This window comes from Podarcis filfolensis (genome assembly GCF_964270895.1).
Source record: "Podarcis filfolensis genome assembly, chromosome: 13".
NCBI classification, from domain to species: domain Eukaryota; kingdom Metazoa; phylum Chordata; class Lepidosauria; order Squamata; family Lacertidae; genus Podarcis; species Podarcis filfolensis.
The window spans coordinates 7,614,805-7,635,561 of NC_139615.1; the positions used below are offsets into that span (position 1 = coordinate 7,614,805).

Consider the following 20,757-nt stretch of genomic DNA (forward strand, 5'->3'; position numbering starts at 1 on the left):
ACCTGAAATTTGAAAATATCTGCTAGTAGTAAAGTCATTCATTTGTATCTCAATCAAATCCATGGCTGATCTATTTCTCTTAGGACAGGTATTGCCATAATTAGCTACAAACCAATGTAGTCTGTTACATCTGGCTGTGTCTGCTGATGAACAGAGCAGAGCCTCACTCTAGATGGGATGCTTTGCCTTCTGATGCTCCTACCTTTGGTGACTGCTATGGTGTCCAAAGTTGATACTCTGGAGTGTCCCACAGCTGATCCCCACCCTGTCCCACATGAGTGGTTCCAGAAAGGAGCTCTCTTCATTGGTGGAATTGCTTCTCAGATAGTTTATCATCCACATGAATTTTCCTTCGAGGAAGATCCTTACCAGAATCTGTTTGATGTTCCAGAGTAAGGAATTGCTTCTTTTGCTCTGCATCTTCTAAAGCTGTTTAGATCACACACACAAAAATTATTTTTTTTATAACAGAATGCCCCCCTCCAAAAAAGTGTAGGCTTAGCCAACCATATTCACACTGTGTGTCTTTTGCATTGTCCCCCCCCCCAATTCACTTTTCTATAGTGAGAACTGTTTCCATTTTTGAATGTGACAAGAGTTTTGGGAGACAGATTGCATTTTTATTTATTTAAACCAAATTTCCATGTAGGCAGATGCATGTAACTTTTCTGTGGTGCACCTAAAGAGGAAAGACTGGGGTAAAGGGTGAATCAATTTAAAATTTTCAAAGTCAGTCCTATCACACTTAAGGAAAAAAATACTTCCATGAGAAGTATTCTCTTTTAAGCTAAGATGTGAATGCTAAAGTTAGTTAGGTATAGATGGTTTATGTACTATTTTTTAATGCTAACAACCAGGAAATGAAAATGAGATTAAAACAAAGCCACTTTGTTGATCAGCAAGCAAACTGCTTGAAGTTGGGCTTTCATTGCTGTATTCACAGTAGAGCCCCAATGGTCAGATACTGCATTTTCCTCTATTTTATTGCAGTTTTTCTGTTGCATCATTCTATCAGGATAAATTTCTTATGTTCTTGGATTTTTTTAATGCCTTGTGCACTATGTTCTTTTAATGTATCAACTTGAAAGTATATTTGTCAACTAAGGTTGCACAAAAAGTCTGCTCGTAATATAAATATTACTCCAACTTGCTTGTCAATTGTAACACTAAAAGCAACTCAGAATGTGTTCGATATTTAACTTATTTTATATTCTATACACACATAAGATCATAACACATTTAGGAAAGCAAGATTACAATTCTCACCATGCATTCAGCACTTGTCTTGCCAATCACTGGAATTGATTGAAACAAAGATAACATTCTTCATAATACATTCATTTTTATAGTCAACACTCTACCTAACAGTGAAAGTTTCATTCTGTCCCAAATTTGTAAATTTCTTTTCATATCTTCCCAGGTATTTAACTAATTATCATTATACAGATTTATATTATTTAACCATACACCTAGATAATTGACCTTCCTTTCAACCTTTAGACCTGACGCATTTGTAATTTATTGTTACTCTCATCATTCATATCTTTTTTTTACCAAGAGTTTGGTTTTGTGTTTATTAATCTTAAGACCTGCTACATCTCCACATTTTTTTATCTCTTGTAATACTTACGGGATGGACTCTGTTGCTTCTTCTACAGATATCACCACGTTGTCTGCGAAAGCTTTTAGTTTACATTGTCTCTGTCCCACTCTTATACCTTTAATTTCTTGATTCCATCCTATTCTTTGTGTAAATACTTCCAAAACTAATATAAACAACAAGGGTGACAACGGGCAGCCTTGTCTCATTCCTTTAGTTATTTTGCAATTCTCAGCCAGGACATTTTGCCCATGCTCCCTTCCCACCTCCTTGCAGAATCGGGTCACTCAGGATGAGCAATCCCTGTCATCCACCATAGCCTGCAGCAGACCTGGAAGTCCCTAAACCATGAATGAAATCTTTGACTCAGCCCTGATCACAGAGATAACTGTATATCATTGCCTTGAGAAAGAATTCTGTGGTTCATATTATTTTTTTCATTTTCTTTCTTTCTTTCCTTTTGGTTTCTCCAGTGATTAGTATGTGTGTGGGCATTGCCATTCAAAAGGAGCGTTGGGGGGGTTACTTGCCCCCCATATTTTATTCAGGTTGGCACCCCTGATTTATATTATCAGGGGTATTTTCCTGAATGCCCAAAAGAGTGTCACTATGTCCTTAAAATATCTGAGGTTTAGACCAAGATTGACAACTGAAGTATCTCTCTATCTAACTATTTTAATTTCCCTTTGTAACACCTTTCATGGTTATTGATAGGTGATGCCCATTTCTTTGTGCAATGACTACTGCCACCCTGGTAACCAGAAGAAAAGGAAGGAAGGGGAGAAATTTTGCTGCTATGATTGTACTCCATGTCCAGAGAGGAAGATTTCCAATCAGCTGGGTAGGTTATGTAGCACCCCAATGTTTCCATTACACAGGGCAAATTGAAAGAGTTGTGTCAGATGACTATTTAAAAGTAAAAAAAAAAACTGTCTATATAAATGGCAACATTTCTCCACCCTTTCTGAACATTTGAAAGCAATATTCCATTCACTGGGAGCAGAAAGTCTGCAAATTCTCTATAATTTGAGTGGAAAGCAAAAAGTGCTATAAAAAGGTGTTCCCCATTGCAATCATGACACCCTACATAGCATGGCATATAGTCCCCTGTTATGCACCATTTCAGAATGAATATGTGAATTTTTAAGAAATAAAAAATAATGCTTATGAAAATTCTTACTTAATTTCATATTTCAATGTGTACAAGTATAATGCAACAGAAAACTGGGTGCAATTTACATACATAGGGACCCCACCAGAGTGTGTTAAGGCTGCTAAAGTGTCATCAAATGCACAAGCTTTTGTGTGTGCAGGTTTTTTTTAGTTTTTTTTTTTAGAGGAAGCATCTCTTTAATCCTTTGCAAATGTTTATGACATCCACAGATATGGCTACTCTTTCTAAAAGGACCAAGACTGACAAATTTCAGAATGATAGTGGCAGTGGTCTTTCTGAAAGGGCAGATTTTCCCATTCTGGAATGGATACAGGAGGGGGTTTAAAAACCACAGCATAGATCCTCAAGAAAGACTGGGGTGGATGAGAGCAGCAAGAAAAGTGTGGAGTGAGGTTCTCCTTCCTGCACACAGATTTCTCGGTAGATAACCTCTTCTCATTGATAGAAAGTAGGCATATCTGAGGTCGGGAGTGGGAGTCTTGTTAGAATAAATCTGTGGCAGGCCCCTGGAGCCCCCACTCTCTTTCCCCTCCACAGACCCTCCAAGTTTCCCTATTTTCCAGGGACAGTCCCAGATTTACAGAAACCGTCCCAGTTTCTGATTTGTTCCTGGAATGTCTCACTTTTGCTTAGGGTGTCCCTATAGAGGGTATAGGGTTATGTGAGCCCTGAGCCAAGGAGATAAGTAACTGTACAACCTTTAGAAGACATCTAAAGACAGCCCAGTATAGGGAAGGTTGTTTTTTGTTTTAAAAATTTAATGTTTGATCATGTTTTTATATATGTTGAAAGCCGCCTACATATATGACTGAGGCAACCCAGTCAGATGGGTGGTATTGAAATATTATTATTATTATTATTATTATTATGGAATAGGATGTCCCTATTTTCATCGGAGAAATGTTGGAGAGTATGCCTGTGACATAGTCCTCCAAGGCCTGGGGCAAGTGTATGCAGTAGCCCTTCCCCTCTGCACATGCCTGGTAATAAGATATGGACTCTCCTCCCTGCAAGAGAGGGGAGTGGTTGTGGGCGGGAGCCGAGCACCGCCCCTAGCAGGGGGCATTAGCCCCCTGCCTCCACCTCACCTGGCTGGCACCCACGCCCCCTCGGCAGGCATCCAACCAGGTGCCTGGGAGGGGGCGTGCTTAGCAGCCTTTTGCTGCGGTGCCAGCCTCTATATTCTATTGCATAGTGGAAGGGGACCAGAAAAGTGTCAAAGGTCTCAGGAAAGACTTGCATGGGGAAAATGTCACTGCTCAAGGAAGGAACATATTACTCCAAGGTTAATGAATTAAGATATTGAAGAGTCACTGAGCTGCCTCAAGATGTCTTCTTAACAGCATAATGGAATTTAGGATTGTGAGTACTTCACCTGAATCTCTTCATTTGACTTGTGATTTAGGACGTACACAGAGCTTATGCACACTCCAAATAAGCAGAATTGAGACAATATGAACATTGGTTTTCAAATTACTACTGTCACACTCGAAACCATCAAGCAGAGGTTATACATGTTATAACTGATATATAATAGGTAGAGTGGAGAACAGTTCATAGGCAACAAATACTGATATGAGAAATTTCTAATTTTTTTTTAAGATATGGATGACTGTTTCACATGCCCAGAAGATCAATTTCCAAGTAAGGAGAAAGATGAATGTTTGCCTAAAGTTATAAACTTTCTTTCTTGTAAAGAACCTTTAGGAATCACTTTAGCCTTCGTCGCTGTTTTTCTTTCCATTAATGTCGTCTTGGTGTTAACAATTTTCATTAAGCACAGGGATACACCCATTGTCAAAGCCAACAACCGAGGCCTCACCTATACCCTCCTCATTTCCCTCCTGCTCTGCTTCCTATCTTCCTTCCTATTTCTTGGCAAACCTGGGAAAGTGACCTGCCTTCTCCGACAAACAGTGTTTGGTATCATCTTCTCAGTGGCTGTTTCTTGTGTATTGGCCAAAACCACCACTGTAGTGATAGCTTTCATGGCCACAAAGCCAGGATCCAGCATGAGGAAGTGGATGGGGAAAAAACAGGGACAGTCTGTGGTTCTTTCCTGTTCCCTCATACAAGCAAGTATTTGTACCTTGTGGTTGGCAACCTCTCCCCCTTTCCCTGATTTAGACATGCACTCAGTAACTGGAGAAATCCTTGTGCAATGTAATGAAGGGTCCGTGACCATGTTTTACTCTGTCTTGGGTTTCATGGGCTTCTTGGCCATTTCCAGCTTCACTGTGGCATTTCTAGCCCGCAAGTTACCAGATAGTTTTAATGAAGCCAAATTCATTACATTCAGCATGTTGGTCTTTTGCAGTGTATGGTTGTCTTTTGTTCCAACCTACCTGAGTACAAGAGGGAAAGACATGGTAGCTGTGGAGATTTTCTCCATCTTAGCCTCCAGTGCTGGGTTACTGGGCTGCATCTTTGCCCCTAAATGCTACATCATTGTGTTTAGGCCCCAACAGAACAAGAGAGAACAACTAATTAGAAGAATGTTTTAAGAATCCACCTTGTTTATTTTTTCTACTCGGTTGGTAAGGTATATGTTTTAGGATTTGGGGTGTTAATATAGCATTAATTATGGTTTGATTAGTAGGTGAGGGGCCTGCCTCAAAAAACATCCCAGAAAAGCTATGTTATATATTGCCAGCAGCTGACTTTTATGCAATAGAATGGGTTTCTCCTTTTACATTGACTGCTGTTTGGATTTCTGCCAAATATCCTTAAAAGAAAGCTCTGTTTCCATTTGAGAAGTGATGGTCTCTGAAAGTAGGAGAGTCTCGCTGGGGTTCTGACATTTGTTGGGACTGACAGAGAAGGCAGGGACTCACACCCTCCGTTACCTTTAGGAGCTAGACACAACTCTGTTGTGACCAACATCTTGAATTTTAAGGGGTTGTGGCACAGAGAGCATGTTCCTCAGTGCTGCCCCCACAGTGTAGACAGGCCCCACAGTAATAGTTTTTCTATAGGAAAAACACACTCAGGACTGAAACATTAAATCACTAATTGTTCTCCCCTGGGATCGTGGAAATCATTGTAATTTTCTCACCTGCCCAAAGCTGTAGACGTTTTCCTAGAGGACACTAGGAAACCATCAACAAGCAAGCCTGAAAGTGGTTATGAATATCTTCCCAGGCCATAGCTTGTTGGGAATAGGGGCAAAAGGCAGGCAGAGCCCTGTCACTCTCATTTCAGACAATTCCCCCCTTATCCCCCACACACCTTCTATCAGCCAGATGTGTGTGATGGCCATCTCTGCTCGTACTCAGAGCATGCATTTGTACTCCCATTGATGCCAAACATCTGACTGATACATATCTCTTAAGTAAGAAGTGTATTAGCAAAGTATACTAGCACCAGCTGGTACTACATGTCTAAGTCAGGTTGCTACTACAGATGAAAACAGGGAGAGTCTGTGTGGAGAGGGAAGCTTTGTTGTCAGGATGTTTTGGCTACTTAAGTTCCTCCTTTTCCTGCTGCATATGATGTACAAAGCAGATACTATGGAGTGCCCTGAAAGTGATCCCCTCCTTGTTCCACATGACTGGTACCAACCAGGTGGGCTTCTCATTGGTGGGATGGCTTCTCTGATCTCTTATCCTACAGAAGAACTTTTATTCAATGAACATCCTTTTCAAAACCTGTTTGGCATTCCAGAGTAAGACAAATATTGACTTAATCTCCTACGATGAAAACTATTTTCATTTTAGAATGGAATGAGGGTGGTGAGAGAGATTATGCATTATTCTTTATGTTGATCACATTTGCATATACTGCTGCATATAAGCAGCAGTATGTAACTTTTCTATAAAATCTATGAACTGTATTTCCTTCAGTCCATCTCTATTCCGGTTAAGTGTGAGTCCGTTCACAAAGAAAGATACACTAACACAGGCGTTTTTCCAATAGGAACAGAAAGTAGTAAAAATTCTATCCATCTTCGCATAATATTGAGGCAATGCATAAGTATGTGATTATAGAGTACTGATGCAGGATTAGGACCCAGTTCATTAAGAACAGAAAAGGTTCAGTATGGTAAATTTGGGGGATAGATCATCCAAGCCTAGGGAACTTAGGGTGAGGGGGGTGGAACTTTCCTCCATTCTTCCAGTTGCCTCACGAATGGAACTGTACTAAGGAAAATACTGCTGGCTCAAAACAGTTCCTAAAAGTGTGAGAATAAAGAGAGAGTCCCGGAATTACAGAAGTCATTCCGTATCTGATTTGATCCTGGAATGTCCTGGTTTTCCTTTTTCCTCTCCTCCACGTCTTGGAGTGGTGGAGAGATCAGACCTCCCCACTCCTGTCCTTTTGGGAGCAGGAGCATCTGCTTCGTGTATGTGTGTAGGTGCAAAAAAGGAGTCCTGTTTATACTGGAGAGCCAGTGTGGTGTAGTGGTTAGGAGTGGTAGACTCGTAATCTGGGGAACCGGGTTCGCGTCTCCGCTCCTCCACATGCAGCTGCTGGGTGACCTTGGGCCAGTCACACTTCTCTGAAGTCTCTCAGCCCCACTCACCTCACAGAGTGTTTGTTGTGGGGGAGGAAGGGAAAGGAGAATGTTAGCCACTCTGAGACTCCTTAGGGTAGTGATAAAGCGGGATATCAAATCCAAACTCCTCCTCCTCCTCCTCTTCTTCTTCTTCTGAAAATAAAATACCTGTACCAAATGAAGGAAATTATGAAGCTCACCTATGAATCCCTTCCTATCATTTTGAAGGAAAATGTAATCAATCTACTTTAAATTATTTAACTGCCATGCTTCAGTGGCCAGCAATTTTTTAAGGAAATGTGTGGAGTGTTTCCTCCTTTATTATAAATTAAGCCTTACACTGCAAGCCTTTACATGTCTACTCACAAGTAAGTCTCACTGTATTTGATGCAGCTTACTCCCAACGTAAAGACTGTGCAGCCTTACACTGCAGTCCTAAGCAATTTTTTTTACTGAAAAGTAAGTTCCACTGAGTTCAATAGGATTTACTCTCTGGTATGTTCCTGATCATTCTCACAGTTGTGGTTGATGTTGCTGCTGTTCTGTCCCACCTTTTCCCCTGACAGGGACTCAAGGTAGCTTACAGCTATAATTTTATTTCATTCCATTTATCTGTTGAAGGTGTTGTACACGATCCATTCCCTCATCCATTTTTTTTCTTTATGACAATCCCTTGAGGTAGGTTAGGCTGTAATTGGCTCAAGATGACAGATGTACTGTATATGTGTAAATGGTGTGTATGTGTGCAGGAGATCAAACAAGGAGGAGCTTCCTGATGTAGAATAGAATGTCCCTATTTTCTTCTGAGTAATGTCGGAGGTATGCAGTTACCGTACTTTAATACATGAACTATAGGCCTATCTAAACTACACGAAGCCGGCATCATTTACACCAAAGTAATGTACACTGATATAATTTGAGGAGCATTTGGGAACATTAATGGTGTTTACAATAAGTGTTCTTCCGATTCTCCTTTCCAACCCTTAGCTATTAGGGTTCTAGCTGTGCTTGTCACATACATAAAAATCCCTCTTAATTTCTTTGGTATATCTGCACCCATTATCCCCATGAAAATGGAATGGCAGACAAAATTGTTAGATTATGTAAAGCTGGCCAAAATGACAGGGAGAGTAAGAAAGGATACAGACCAGAATTTTAACAGGGAATGGAATATCTTTAGAGAATACCTAAGCGAACACTGTAAGAATCTAAAATCATTAGCAGGTCTTGACTGATCCTTGCACAATGATAGGAAGTTTAGAGGAAAAACTTAGATGAGGTAAGAGACAATGCATGGAAGAAAGGATAAAATATAGGAGACATGACGGGACAACTGGAAGTCAAAAGAACATTATGATAAAAGTACATAATTCTATGTGACATAAAAGCAATCCTGTTTATATTGTTAACTTTATTTTTTGAATTTTCTGTTTCTGTTAAACAAAAATTGTATCAAGTTTTGACTGTGTTTTTTTGTTAACCGATCATAATGAATAAAGCATTCAAAATTCAACAATTCAAAAATAAAATAACATAAGTGTTATTCCTTGCCCTGTATCACCCCAGTAGGCTTCTGCAATCCCAGCCCTAGAACGCCCTCTTATTTGAATTTACAGCAATGTAAATTGCACTGGCATAAGTTACACAATCTTACACCTGGCTAAGACAAGTTGAGGGGCTTGTACCAGTGAAACCCTGGGTCAGCCAAGAAAGTCCAAATCAACACTCTCTCATCAATGTAGATTTTTAGTTTGGTTTGTGCTGTAAATCTCCAAATATTTCATTGCATTTCCACTTGGTTTTTACAAGGGAGAATTGTTGGCATAACTCAGTACTTTGCAGAGCAGAAATGTTGGCATTCTGCTGCATCCTATGTCACATTTGGGCTGAAGAGTAAAGGGCTTATTAGCTCAGTAACATTTTTGATCAAATATCAAATATTTGATCAATATTACAATCAAATGAGAGAGTGAAATTATATTGTGGAAAATGCCCTCTATTTGCAGAATGATAACCAAATTCTACCAGCACATCCTTGCCTTGGCCTTTGCTGTGAATGAGATCAATGCAAATCCTAAAATCTTGCCCAATGTCACTCTTGGGTTCCACATTGCTGACAGCTACTATGATGCAAGGATGACTTTTCGGACCACTCTTGACCTGCTGTTCAAATCACATAGATTTGTTCCCAACTACAAATGTGGCTCCCAGAAGAACCTCATAGCAGTCATTGGAGGACTTGGCTCTGATACCTCCTTTCACATTGCAGATATTTTAGGTTTCTATAACATTCCACAGGTATGAACACTCTGTGTGTGGCTCTATGGAAATTACACTCTTGTTTTATCATGCTGGGATTGTTTTTTGTAGTTCAAAAGCATGAAAAGACATGGTTGGGAGAAGGGTGGAATCGTTCCAAAATTTCCATCATATTCTGATAACTAGGCACTCATTTAGCTATTCTGCAAGTTACTTCAAAAATACTTATTGTTTAATAAGGCATATTCACATATATATTTTCTTTTAGCTGGCATATGGCTCATTTTCCAAACAGAAGATTCATACCACCCAGATCCCTTCATTTTATCGCCTGGTCCCAAATGAATCTCAACAGTATATGGGGATAATCTGGTTGCTCCAGTATTTTGGATGGACTTGGGTTGGGCTTCTTCCTGTGGATAACAACAATGGGGAATTTTTTTTGCAGACCCTGGAGCCACTGTTTTACAAGTATGGAATCTGTTCAGCCTTTATACAGAGAGTACAACAAGTATTCCATCTCGATGATGAAGAGAAAATTAGTAATATAGCCACAAATTTTCATATATTTTACACAGATAACAAAATTACTACATTTATTGTCTATGGAGATTCTTTGATTGCTGCATGGCTGATAATGATTGTAGTTACAGCTAATCCCAGAAATAAGAACAACATTTCTTTAGGAAAGGTGTGGATTCTAACAACGCAGGTAGATATCATATTAACAGGCCTTCAGGGGAGATGGGATATTTCGATGTTTCAGGGTGCTATCTCCTTTACAATTCACTCAAAAGAGATTGCAGGGTTCAGAGAATTTCTCCAGACCATTAAACCTTATGGGATTCAGAAAGATGGCTTCCTCAAGGACTTTTGGGAGCAAGCATTTGACTGTATATTTGCAAACTCCAGTGTACCAACAGAGGTTGGTGAAACATGTACTGGGGTGGAGAAGCTGGAGAATCTTCCTGCCCCAAACTTTGAGCTGCTCATGACTGGCCACAGCTATAGTATGTATAATGGTGTTTATGCTGTGGCTCATGCTTTGCATGATATGAACTTATCTCGATCCAAGCAGAGAACCAATGGGAAGCACCTTCAAGATCTGCAACCTTGGCAGGTAACGTTCCCACAACAGAATATCTCCATTTTCCTGAACATATTGGTGCACCCAACTTTCTCCTTGAATAATAACTGATGAAATGTGGTTGCATATTTTATTCCTTGAAAACATTATTGGTTTATATTTAATTGGAATTGGCAAATACAAACTGTTTATGTTCATGAGTGAAAGAAAGCAGAAAGTGAGACACAGATGCGGCTACTACTTTCACTATTTTTAACACACATTTTAACTCAAAACCAAAGTGCATGGAATCTATCTACATCTATGTAGCAATTGTATGTCACAGAAGATGCTTAAAACAAGAAGAGGAACCTGTAAACCCCCCTCCCCATGTGATATGGTCTCTGGCTCCCATCAGATCTGACCATTGGCCATATTGGTTGGGGCTGATGAGAGTTGAAGTCCAACAACATTTGAAGGGACTATGTTAGCTACCCCGATATAATACAGTGGTACCTTGGGTTAAGTACTTAATTCATTCCGGAGGTCCATTCTTAACCTGAAACTGTTCTTAACCTGAAGCACTACTTTAGCTAATGGGGCCTCCTACTGTTGCCACGCCACCAGAGCACAATTTCTGTTCTCATCCTGAAGCAAAGCTCTTAACCTGAAGCAGTATTTCTGGGTTAACGGAGTCTGTAACCTGAAGTGTATGTAACCTGAAGCGTATGTAACCCGAGGTACCACTGTAGCTGTAATCAGTAAAGATGAAGTATCTAATTGGTTTATACTGCCCCTTCTTTCCCTCTCTTTGAAACATTTTATTTCCTAACTCATCCTATTAGCTCCATCACTTTCTTGAATACATTGCATTTAACAACTCAGCTGGTGAAACATTTTCCTTTAATGCTGAAAGGGAAATGGGAGGTGGAGTTGACATCATGAACATTGTCACATTCCCAAACAACTCCTTCCAGAGAGTAAAAGTTGGTTGGATTGACCCAGATGTTCCTGGAGGAAGAGAACTAATAATTCATGAAGATATGATTGCCTGGCACAGTGGTTTCAATCAGGTATGGATTCTGGTATGGCTGGATGAAGGCATGTGCTTAAGGGGTTGCAGCCAAGGTGTCAGGGGGACCCTCCAGCATTTTAGACCAGAGTTCTAACTTTGAATAGTCAGCTAGGTTTTTTTATTTGGCCCAGATTCTTAGCTTTCTCTACACCCTTTCCAACCTGGAGATACCATTCTAAGCACAGTACTTTTTAAATATTTTGCTGCATGTAAAGGTAAAGGTACCCCAACCGTTAGCTCCAGTCGCAAATGAATCTGGGGTTGCGGCACTCATCTCACTCTATTGGCCTAGGGAGCCAGCGTTTGTCCGCAGACAGCTTCCGCCGTTTACCCTCCTGCTGGAGCGGTACCTATTTATCTACTTGCACTTTGATGTGCTTTCGAACTGCTAGGTGTGTAGGAGCTGAGACCAAACAATGGGAGCTCACCCCGTTGCGGGGATTCGAACCGCTGACCTTCTGATCGGCAAGCCCTAGGTTCTGTGGTTTAGACCACAGTGCCACCCATCCATTTGCTGCACGTAAATCTTGCTAAATATGCATGTGTGTGCCTGCATACATGTGAAATTTGAAATAACAATGACTCACTCTTTGTGAGTTTTCTGCTAACTAAACTATTGGTGTTGTCAGGGGTGTTCTCCTGCCTGCCCTCCTCCTCCTTAATCTTTATACGGATATCCTCTATCTATCTTTCACCATTAATTCCCTAATTACAACTCTTTTCATGTCTGTAGATAGGTGCTCCCCATTTCTGTGTGTAATGAACACTGCCTCCCTGGTTATCAGAAGAAAATGAAAGAAAGGGAAAAATTTTGCTGCTACGATTGTGTTACATGCCCAGAAGGGGAGATTTCAAACCAGACTGGTAAGTGATACAGTGCTCCAATTTTACCATCACATAGAATAGTTGTGTCAGATGATCATTGGCAGGTGGAAAATGGACACAATGTGAATATCTGGGAAGTCAATCCAGAATGAAAACATGAGCCAATATTATGGGTTTAAGAGCCACAGGTTTTTGATCCAATTGTATCTGATTCAGGAGAGGCTGTGAAAGCCCTGGACCAGAGGTGGATGCAAGCCTTGGAAGCAGTGGTGGACTAGGTGAGGGTCAATAAACAAAGCTTGAATCCTAGAAAGACAGAGGTCTTGTGGGTGGTCTCCATGTCCTGGGGACAGGTAAACCACCTGTTCTGAATGGGGTTGCAGTCCTTCTGCAGTAGCAAGTCTGCAGAGTGAGGGACCTCTGTGATCCATTTCTGTCATTGAGCCCAAATGACCTCCGTGGTTAAGCGTGCATTATACGAGCTCTTGCTGGTACACCAACAGCAACCATTCCCAGAGCAAAATATCCTGACCACAATGGTCCATGCACTGATAACCTCAAGAGTTGGTTACTGGAATACTTTTCATGTGGGGCAACACTTGTTTCTGGTCTGGAAGATGCAGTTAGTTCAGAATGCAGCGACCAGACTACTCATAGGAGGAGGTACTGGTAACAGGTTACTCTTCTGAGAGTGCTGCACTTTCCCCCTGTTTGCTACCTGGCCAGGTTCAAGGTTTCTGTGATAATTCACAATGCCCTAAACAACTCTCCTCACCTGCACACAGATTATTGGGAATACAACTTCTTTCCATTGGCAGAAAGAGTTATATGCATTAAACTGCATAGAAAAAGGGGGTGACAAGGGGTAAATATCATGGTCCTCCAGGAAAGAATGAGGAAATGTGGAAAATTTAACAGAGTGGATAAAGCTTTCCAAATTGTGGGCAGCTATATCCAATAGTTTTATTTTAATTTTATTTTTTGTCTTTTCTTTACTGCTATAGTTTGGTTCAAACATCTAGCATGGTCCCTCCTGATAGCTGCTGTGGTCCTAGCACAAGGACAGTCAACAATTTCCAGGGGTTGGGGGGGCTGGAAAAGGAACATATAGCCACTGAAAAGACTAGGGAGAGTGAAATGTCTATCACTAAGAAGGGCCCTGCAACTCCAAAGATCATTGGTGGAAGGTGGCCTCCTGCCAAACACAGAAATTTTTGGAACACAGTCTCTTCTTCTTGGAAGCAAGCTATTCATTGCATGGGGGAAAGGAACTAGGAAAATGGCTATGGACCAGCAGAAAAGTTTGAGGTGAGAGTAATGTCCCATGATCTTACCAAGGGTCATTGGTGGATGGGCACCTTCTGTTCCCAGCACAAATTTTAGGGGATGGAGTCACTTTGATAAAGAGAAAGCACTATATTGATTCTCATAGCAGAAGCGGGCAGCATAATGATCATGGGTGTCCAGAAAAGATTGGGGTAGGGAAAATGAAATACAATCAGGGACTTCATTGCCCAAGGGCCATTGGTGGGGTTGGTTCAGCTCATGACATTTCTCTTTTCACCTACGTTTCATTTTAAAAACAAATGCAAGTGATTAAAAATCTGAGTCTGCAAAGTGAATTAAGTTTTCAAGTTGTCCCTGATCTGCTTCAAAAAGGCTTTTTAACAATGTCATTTGACTTCTGCATGTGAAAACCTCACCTGATTCACCCATATTCATCTTGTAATTCAGGAAGTAGGCATCACTGATGCACACACGTGACAAACGTTATTGAGCAAAAATTGGAATTCGTTTTCATATCACTACTGACACATCCCAAACTTTCAAGAAGAAGTCAAGAAGGTAGATTAGAGAACAGTCTATAAAATGCCCACAAGCTAAAATGAGAATCCTCTATCTTTCAGATATGGCTTACTGCTTCAGATGCCCAGAAGACCAATTTCCAAACAAGGACAACAATGAATGTATCACTAAAGTTACAACTTTCCTATCTTATGATGAACCTCTAGGGATCACATTTGCCATGGTTGCTATTTCAGTTTCCATGATCACGGTTGTGGTTTTAGCAACTTTTATTAAGCACAAAGATACACCCATTGTCAAAGCCAACAACCGAGGCCTCACCTATACCCTCCTCATTTCCCTCCTGCTCTGCTTCCTTTCTTCCTTCCTATTTCTTGGCAAACCTGGAAAAGTGACCTGCCTTCTCCGACAAACAGTGTTTGGTATCATCTTCTCAGTGGCTGTTTCTTGTGTATTGGCCAAAACCATCACTGTGGTGATAGCTTTCATGGCCACAAAACCTGGGTCCAGCATGCGGAAGTGGGTAGGGAAAAGACAGGCACATTCTGTGGTCCTTTCCTGTTCCCTCATTCAGGCAAGTATTTGTACCTCATGGTTGGCAATCTCTCCCCCTTTCCCTGATTTAGACATGCACTCAGTAACTGGAGAAATCATTGTGCAATGTAATGAAGGGTCAGTCGCCATGTTTTACTGTGTCTTGGGTTACATGGGCTTGTTGGCCATTTCCAGCTTCACTGTGGCATTCCTAGCCCGCAAGTTACCAGATAGTTTTAATGAAGCGAACTTCATTACATTCAGCATGTTGGTCTTTTGCAGTGTGTGGTTGTCCTTTGTTCCTACCTACCTGAGTACAAGAGGGAAAGACATGGTAGCTGTGGAGATTTTCTCCATCTTAGCTTCCAGTGCTGGGTTACTGGGTTGCATTTTTGCCCCTAAGTGCTATATCATTTTGTTCAGGCCCCAGCTGAACAACAGAGAACAACTAATAAGAAAAAAAGTTTAAAGAATCAGACTTTTATTCTTCTACTATATTGCTATGTTGGCAAAGTAATTTTTTTTTTATTGTAGCATTATTTTTAGTTTAATTAGCAGGTGAGGGGCCTGCCTCAAAAACATCCCACTTAAAGCATGTTTTCAGAAACTAACTTCTGCACAATGGATGAGCTATCTCTTTTTACACAGACTGTTGCCAGGATCCCTGCAAAATGGTTTGCACTAATTGCTCTAAATTCTCAGAGTGATGTTCTCATTATTATTTATTGTACTGCTTTTATTTTATTGTTTTCATTCATTTATTTCTTAAGCTACCTCATTTGTTCTATATGTTTAAAGCTGTATCGTAGCACAGTTTCTCCCAAAGAATCCTTGCAACTGCATTTTTTAAGGATGCTGAGAGATGTTAGGAGATACTTATTCACAGAGCTAGGATTTCCAGAGTGAGTTAACAACTAGTCCCTCTTCCCAGGGAACTCTTAGCTTCCAGTGCTGGGTTGTTGCTTTTCATCTTTTCAACTAAATGCTACATCATTGTCATTACATACTCTTCCCTTGTATTATTTTGGGGTGGGTGGGAATACAGACCCTACGTCCTCCTTTTTCTTCAATAAATGTGTATAGTTACTGGTTTGATCCTGAAAGCAAATTTAACATGCATCTTGACTATTTACTGCCAAGTCCATTTGAATGAAACAGGTAAATATACTGCCAGAGATCTTTTGATAATATTTTTTATTAATTTTCAATTATAATCCAATAACTGCCTAATTATAACAATACCAATTTATAATACAATTACCAATATCAATCATTTAACCAAATTATATAATTTACATAATGTTTCCCCCCCTGTGCTGGAATTAATGATTTGATTATTTTCTTTGTTTCTGCATTCCAAAATCTTTTTGATTCAATTACATTCCAGTCATAATAACAATCCCTTATACAATAAGGTTAACAGGCGTCCCCGTTTCCCAGCGACAGTTCCCAGATTTACAAATCAATTTAGTAGGAAGTTGAAAAGTTTCCCCGGATTCATTGAAAAAAATCTGGTAACCTTATTATACAACAGCTGCAATATTTATAACTTCTATTCGTGTTGACACATTAAATAATTTATGAAATTACAAGTGAGGATCTCAAACTATATCCTTTTTCTTCCTGTGTGTGACATTTATTCTGTCTGTGGTGTTTCTTCCTGTCTTTGTAAAATGTTATGTCTATCTTTTCCTGGTTGTTGCTGTAATCCGTCAAGCCTTGAGCGGAGCTGATATCCCATTGTTGTTCCAGAGATTTCTCCCTCACTCAGTCCCATGCTTAGTTTTTTTTGCAATTTTAACAATGGCTGCAAAAGTCACTGTATCCCAGTAAATAACCTGTTTCTGCAATTTTCCCTCTCAGCCTAGGAAGAAGAGTGATCTGTCATACTGCCAGTGCCTTAGTAATGAACCTTATCAGTTCCTTGGCAAATTTCCAGATTCTTTTCTTCCCTCTGTTCAGCTGAAGATAAATGGGCAGTTGTAATTACAGTGGTGCTTCGAATTACAAATGCCTCAGGTTACAAATGCCTCAGGTTACAAACTCTGCTAACCTGGAAGAGTTACCTCGAGTTGAGAACTTTGCCCCAGGATAAGAACGGAAATTGTGTGCCAGCAGCGCAGTGGTAGCAAGAGGCCCCATTAGCAAAAGCACGCCTCTAGTTAAGAACAGTTTCAGGTTAAGAACAGACCTCAGGAACGAATTAAGTTTGTAACTAGAGGTACCACAGGAAATTGAATTCCAAGTCCTTTTAGTGTTGTTCAGTTCACTCCGTAGATAATAGTAAAGGAGCAAAGAAAAAGAAAGAGTGGAAGTAGTGATGGTGTGCAGGACATGATGGAGACCAGGAAGAATAAAGAAACAACATGGACAAAATAAATAAATACAAATATAAAACAAATATCACACACAGGAATTATAAAGGATACAGAACTCCTCTTGCAGAAATAAAAATTATTAAATGTGTCAATATAGCTGCTGCTAAGTGACTAAGATCAAGATGGAATGTAATTAAATTAAATAAGAATTCGGAAGCAGGATGAAATAAAATCATCTTACCTTGAAATCTAGCACGCAGGAGACCAAATGTATAAATGGCTTTTTAATTGACATATATTTGAATTTGAATTGTAATTTGGTATTAAAAGAGTTTGGTTTATATTGGATTTTAGCAATTGAAAATTAATAAAAAATATTTATAAAAAAGGAGTAAAATGCAGAGGGGATTTATAAGTGAGATGCTAGCTATAATGTAATTTCATTCTTTATCAATATTCCTGTGAGATCATGGGCAGCAATCCAATAATGAAGAAAAGATTAATAACCAGCTATTTAAGAGCAAGAGCTCAAGGAAGGTTTATTTAAACTAAATAAAATGATACAATAGGCACCAGAGCAAAGACTTCTTGGGTCACCATTTATATTTCTCTAATATCCATGGCAGAGGCTTATCAGAGATTAACATTTCTTTGGTCACCGCAAAGATTCTACATTAATTTATACAACTATTGTCCATTTAACAACTCCAGGTTTTGTCTTCTTGGACAACTTGTATCTGTCTTTTCCACCTTGCGCTCCCCATTTCCAACTCAGTGGCTGATGAAGCAGGGTCACTAAAAGCATATGCTCTCTATATATGTATGTATGTATGTATGTATAAAAACTTCTATGAAGTTAGTTACAAAATGTCATTGAACAGATTCCTTTCTCTTGTTTGTGAGTTATTGCTCCCTATGAGAATCTCATAACCACCTGCCACTTTTTATTCCGTAAGGACCAAATGATTCTTGGCGTCAGATCTGGGGAAAACACACAAATGACATCTTTGGTATTAAAAATGCCACACAAATCTAAAGAACTAATTATCTTTGCCTGCAGGTATCCAAATCACTATAATTTGTTCACCTGTCCCAAAGCTCCCAAGCTTTCCTAGACAACAGGAGAAAATGATCAAGAAACAACTCTGGAAGTGGCTCTAAATAAACCTGTTTGCCATGGAGAGCAAAAGTAAGGGCAAGAGGCAAGCAGGGCTCTGTCAGTTTCATTTAGGATATTTCCCATTTTTCCCCTCCCCTTCTCAACCAGACTTGGAATTAAAATGTTGGCAATCTCTGCTAGTACTCAAAGCATGCATCTGTATCCTTGTTGATACTGTACTGAAAGACTGATATAGATAGCAGTTTATTGGCAAAGCTAGGCACCATCCAATGCACAGTCTTTAAGTCAGGAAGCTCCTATGAACTGTTATAGGAGAGCATATGTCCAGTGAAAAGCTTTGCTACCCGGATGTTGTGGCTGTTGTTGTTCCTACTTCTGCTACCTCCCAAGATGTGCAAAGTAGATATCAAGTGCTCCATGAACGATCCCATCCCTGTTCAGCATGAGTGGTGCCAAGCAGAAGCCCTTGTCATTGGTGGGGTTGTTTCTCAGTTCACTTACCCTTTGCAGGAAATTTTCTTCATGGAACACCCTTCTCAAAAACTGTTTGAGGTTCCAGAGTAAGGAATTTCCCCCTCCCTGCTATGTTCCTAAATGGGTTTGTATGAGAGACAGGATGTTCAAAGGAAGTTCCCTTTATCTGCCTCCATCCCACTCACCTGCTGAGTCTTGTGTATGTTGTTAACTCTACCGTAAATGTGGACTTTTTGCTCAAATAATGAAGGGTATTTTTCTTTGGAATGTCACATGGTGATGCAGAGGGCAATTTTTTCCCCTCCCCAAATTTGCATGTGGAGAGATTTATGCGACAACTGTATGATACACTCTACCCAGCATTGCGAGCTTGTTCAGTCAATCAATAAGGGATGTTGAGTGGATGTAGCCTGGAAATAAAAACCTCCAGTTATTGGCAGTAGTGAAATCAACAGGAGGGACTCAGTTACCTTGTTTGCTCACCTGTCACCTGGTGCAGGAATATAGTACCGTATTTTTCGCTCTATAAGACACACTTTCCCCCTCCTAAAAAGTAAGGGGAAATGTGTGTGTGTCTTATGGAGCGAATGAAGGCTGCGCTGCTCTCCTGGCTTCGTTTTGCTGGAGAGGCGCTGCACAGCTTTCCCTCTCTGCGCAGTGCCCCTTCAGCGAAGCGGGAGGAGAAACGGAGCCCCTTCCATTTCTCCTCCCGCTTTGCTGGAGAGCCGCTGAGCAGAGAGGGAGAGAATTTTTTTTTCTTGTTCTCCTCCTCTAAAACTAGGTGCGTCTTATGGTCGGGTGCGTCTTATAGAGCGGAAAATTCGGTACATGTTTTACAATAGCAAAACTTTAAAAACAAACAAAAAAATTATAATTCTGGCAGTATTTGAAACAGGATGATTTTAATTTCCCCTGAAAAGAGGTAGGATGAAACACAATTGCATTCTGATCAGTGCCTTACAAACGACGATGACCAAAGACTTTCATGACACATCACCTGAATATAATAAGGGTTTCAATGTAGAGTGCAATGTAGAGTCTTAACTTTCAACCCATAATACTGGAGTGGGTTAGGGTAAGGCAGAGGTGGCATGTCCCTGGGCTGTGCTAGCAAGGAGGATTCCAGACATCTGCTATGCTCAACACTGGGAAAAGATAATGCTGGGATTTCTCCTACCAGTTGTAGCCCAGAGGAAAACCCTCAAACAAGGGGCTTGTCCACACTTACCATTTGACCAACTCTTTCCAGGCACAGATCCATGCTTTAAACTTCTGTGTCTGAATGCTCCCATTCTTTGATCCAGAACTTTCCCCATGAAAAACTGCTCTTTAAAGCAATCTGCAGAAAACCTGAATTGCCCTTTGCCGCTCTTTAAAGAAAGCTTTAAAGAGCAGGCTTTCAGGGGGAAAGCTCTGGGGGAAAGTTCTTGTGCCTAGAAAGAGCATGGCAAAAGGTGTCCCAAGAGATTTTTTGATGGGGCAGGGATGGAATGTGGTACCCAGCAACCTTAGAGGTGATAGTATGTGACTGCTTTTGAAATTTCTGCTCTATGTAGAGATGCTGGGGATTGAATCTGGGAACTCCTATAGATAAAGCAGATGCTCTTTTTAGAATCTGGGATGAAGGGGGAAATTCAGAAACAGTAGTAATGAACACAGGTTTTTCTTTTTTATGATCTAAATATTTGAGGCCAAAAAAACCCCCATTGGCATTGTGATGTTCCAAAAAAAAAAAAAAAAAAAATTGCTTTCTTTACTATTGAATTCTCTTCTCTAATAGTAAGCTATCTCTCTATTTTCAGTATGGTGACAAAATTCTACCAACATGTGCTTGCCATGGCATTTGCTGTGAGGGAGATCAATGAGAACCCAAAGGTCCTGCCCAACATCACTTTGGGATTCCACATCTATGACAGCTACTTTGATGCAAGAACAACCTATAAAAGCACTCTCAGCCTTCTCTTCAAATCCCATAGGCTTGCCCTCAATTTCAACTGCAACACCCAGAAAA

General features: G+C 40.3%; 1 protein-coding gene across 1 annotated transcript; it reads left to right on the forward strand.

Moving 5' to 3' along the window:
• Positions 1–216: 216 nt before the first annotated feature.
• Positions 217–15,303, forward strand: LOC310748499 (vomeronasal type-2 receptor 26-like; the record flags this gene model as incomplete). The annotated part of the gene is made up of 4 exons (XM_083584329.1): positions 217–392; positions 1,106–1,160; positions 2,315–2,441; positions 14,402–15,303. 4 exons carry the CDS (start codon positions 217–219, stop codon positions 15,301–15,303), a joined length of 1,260 nt encoding a protein of 419 aa, XP_083440455.1.
• Between the last annotated feature and the right edge of the window lie 5,454 nt (positions 15,304–20,757).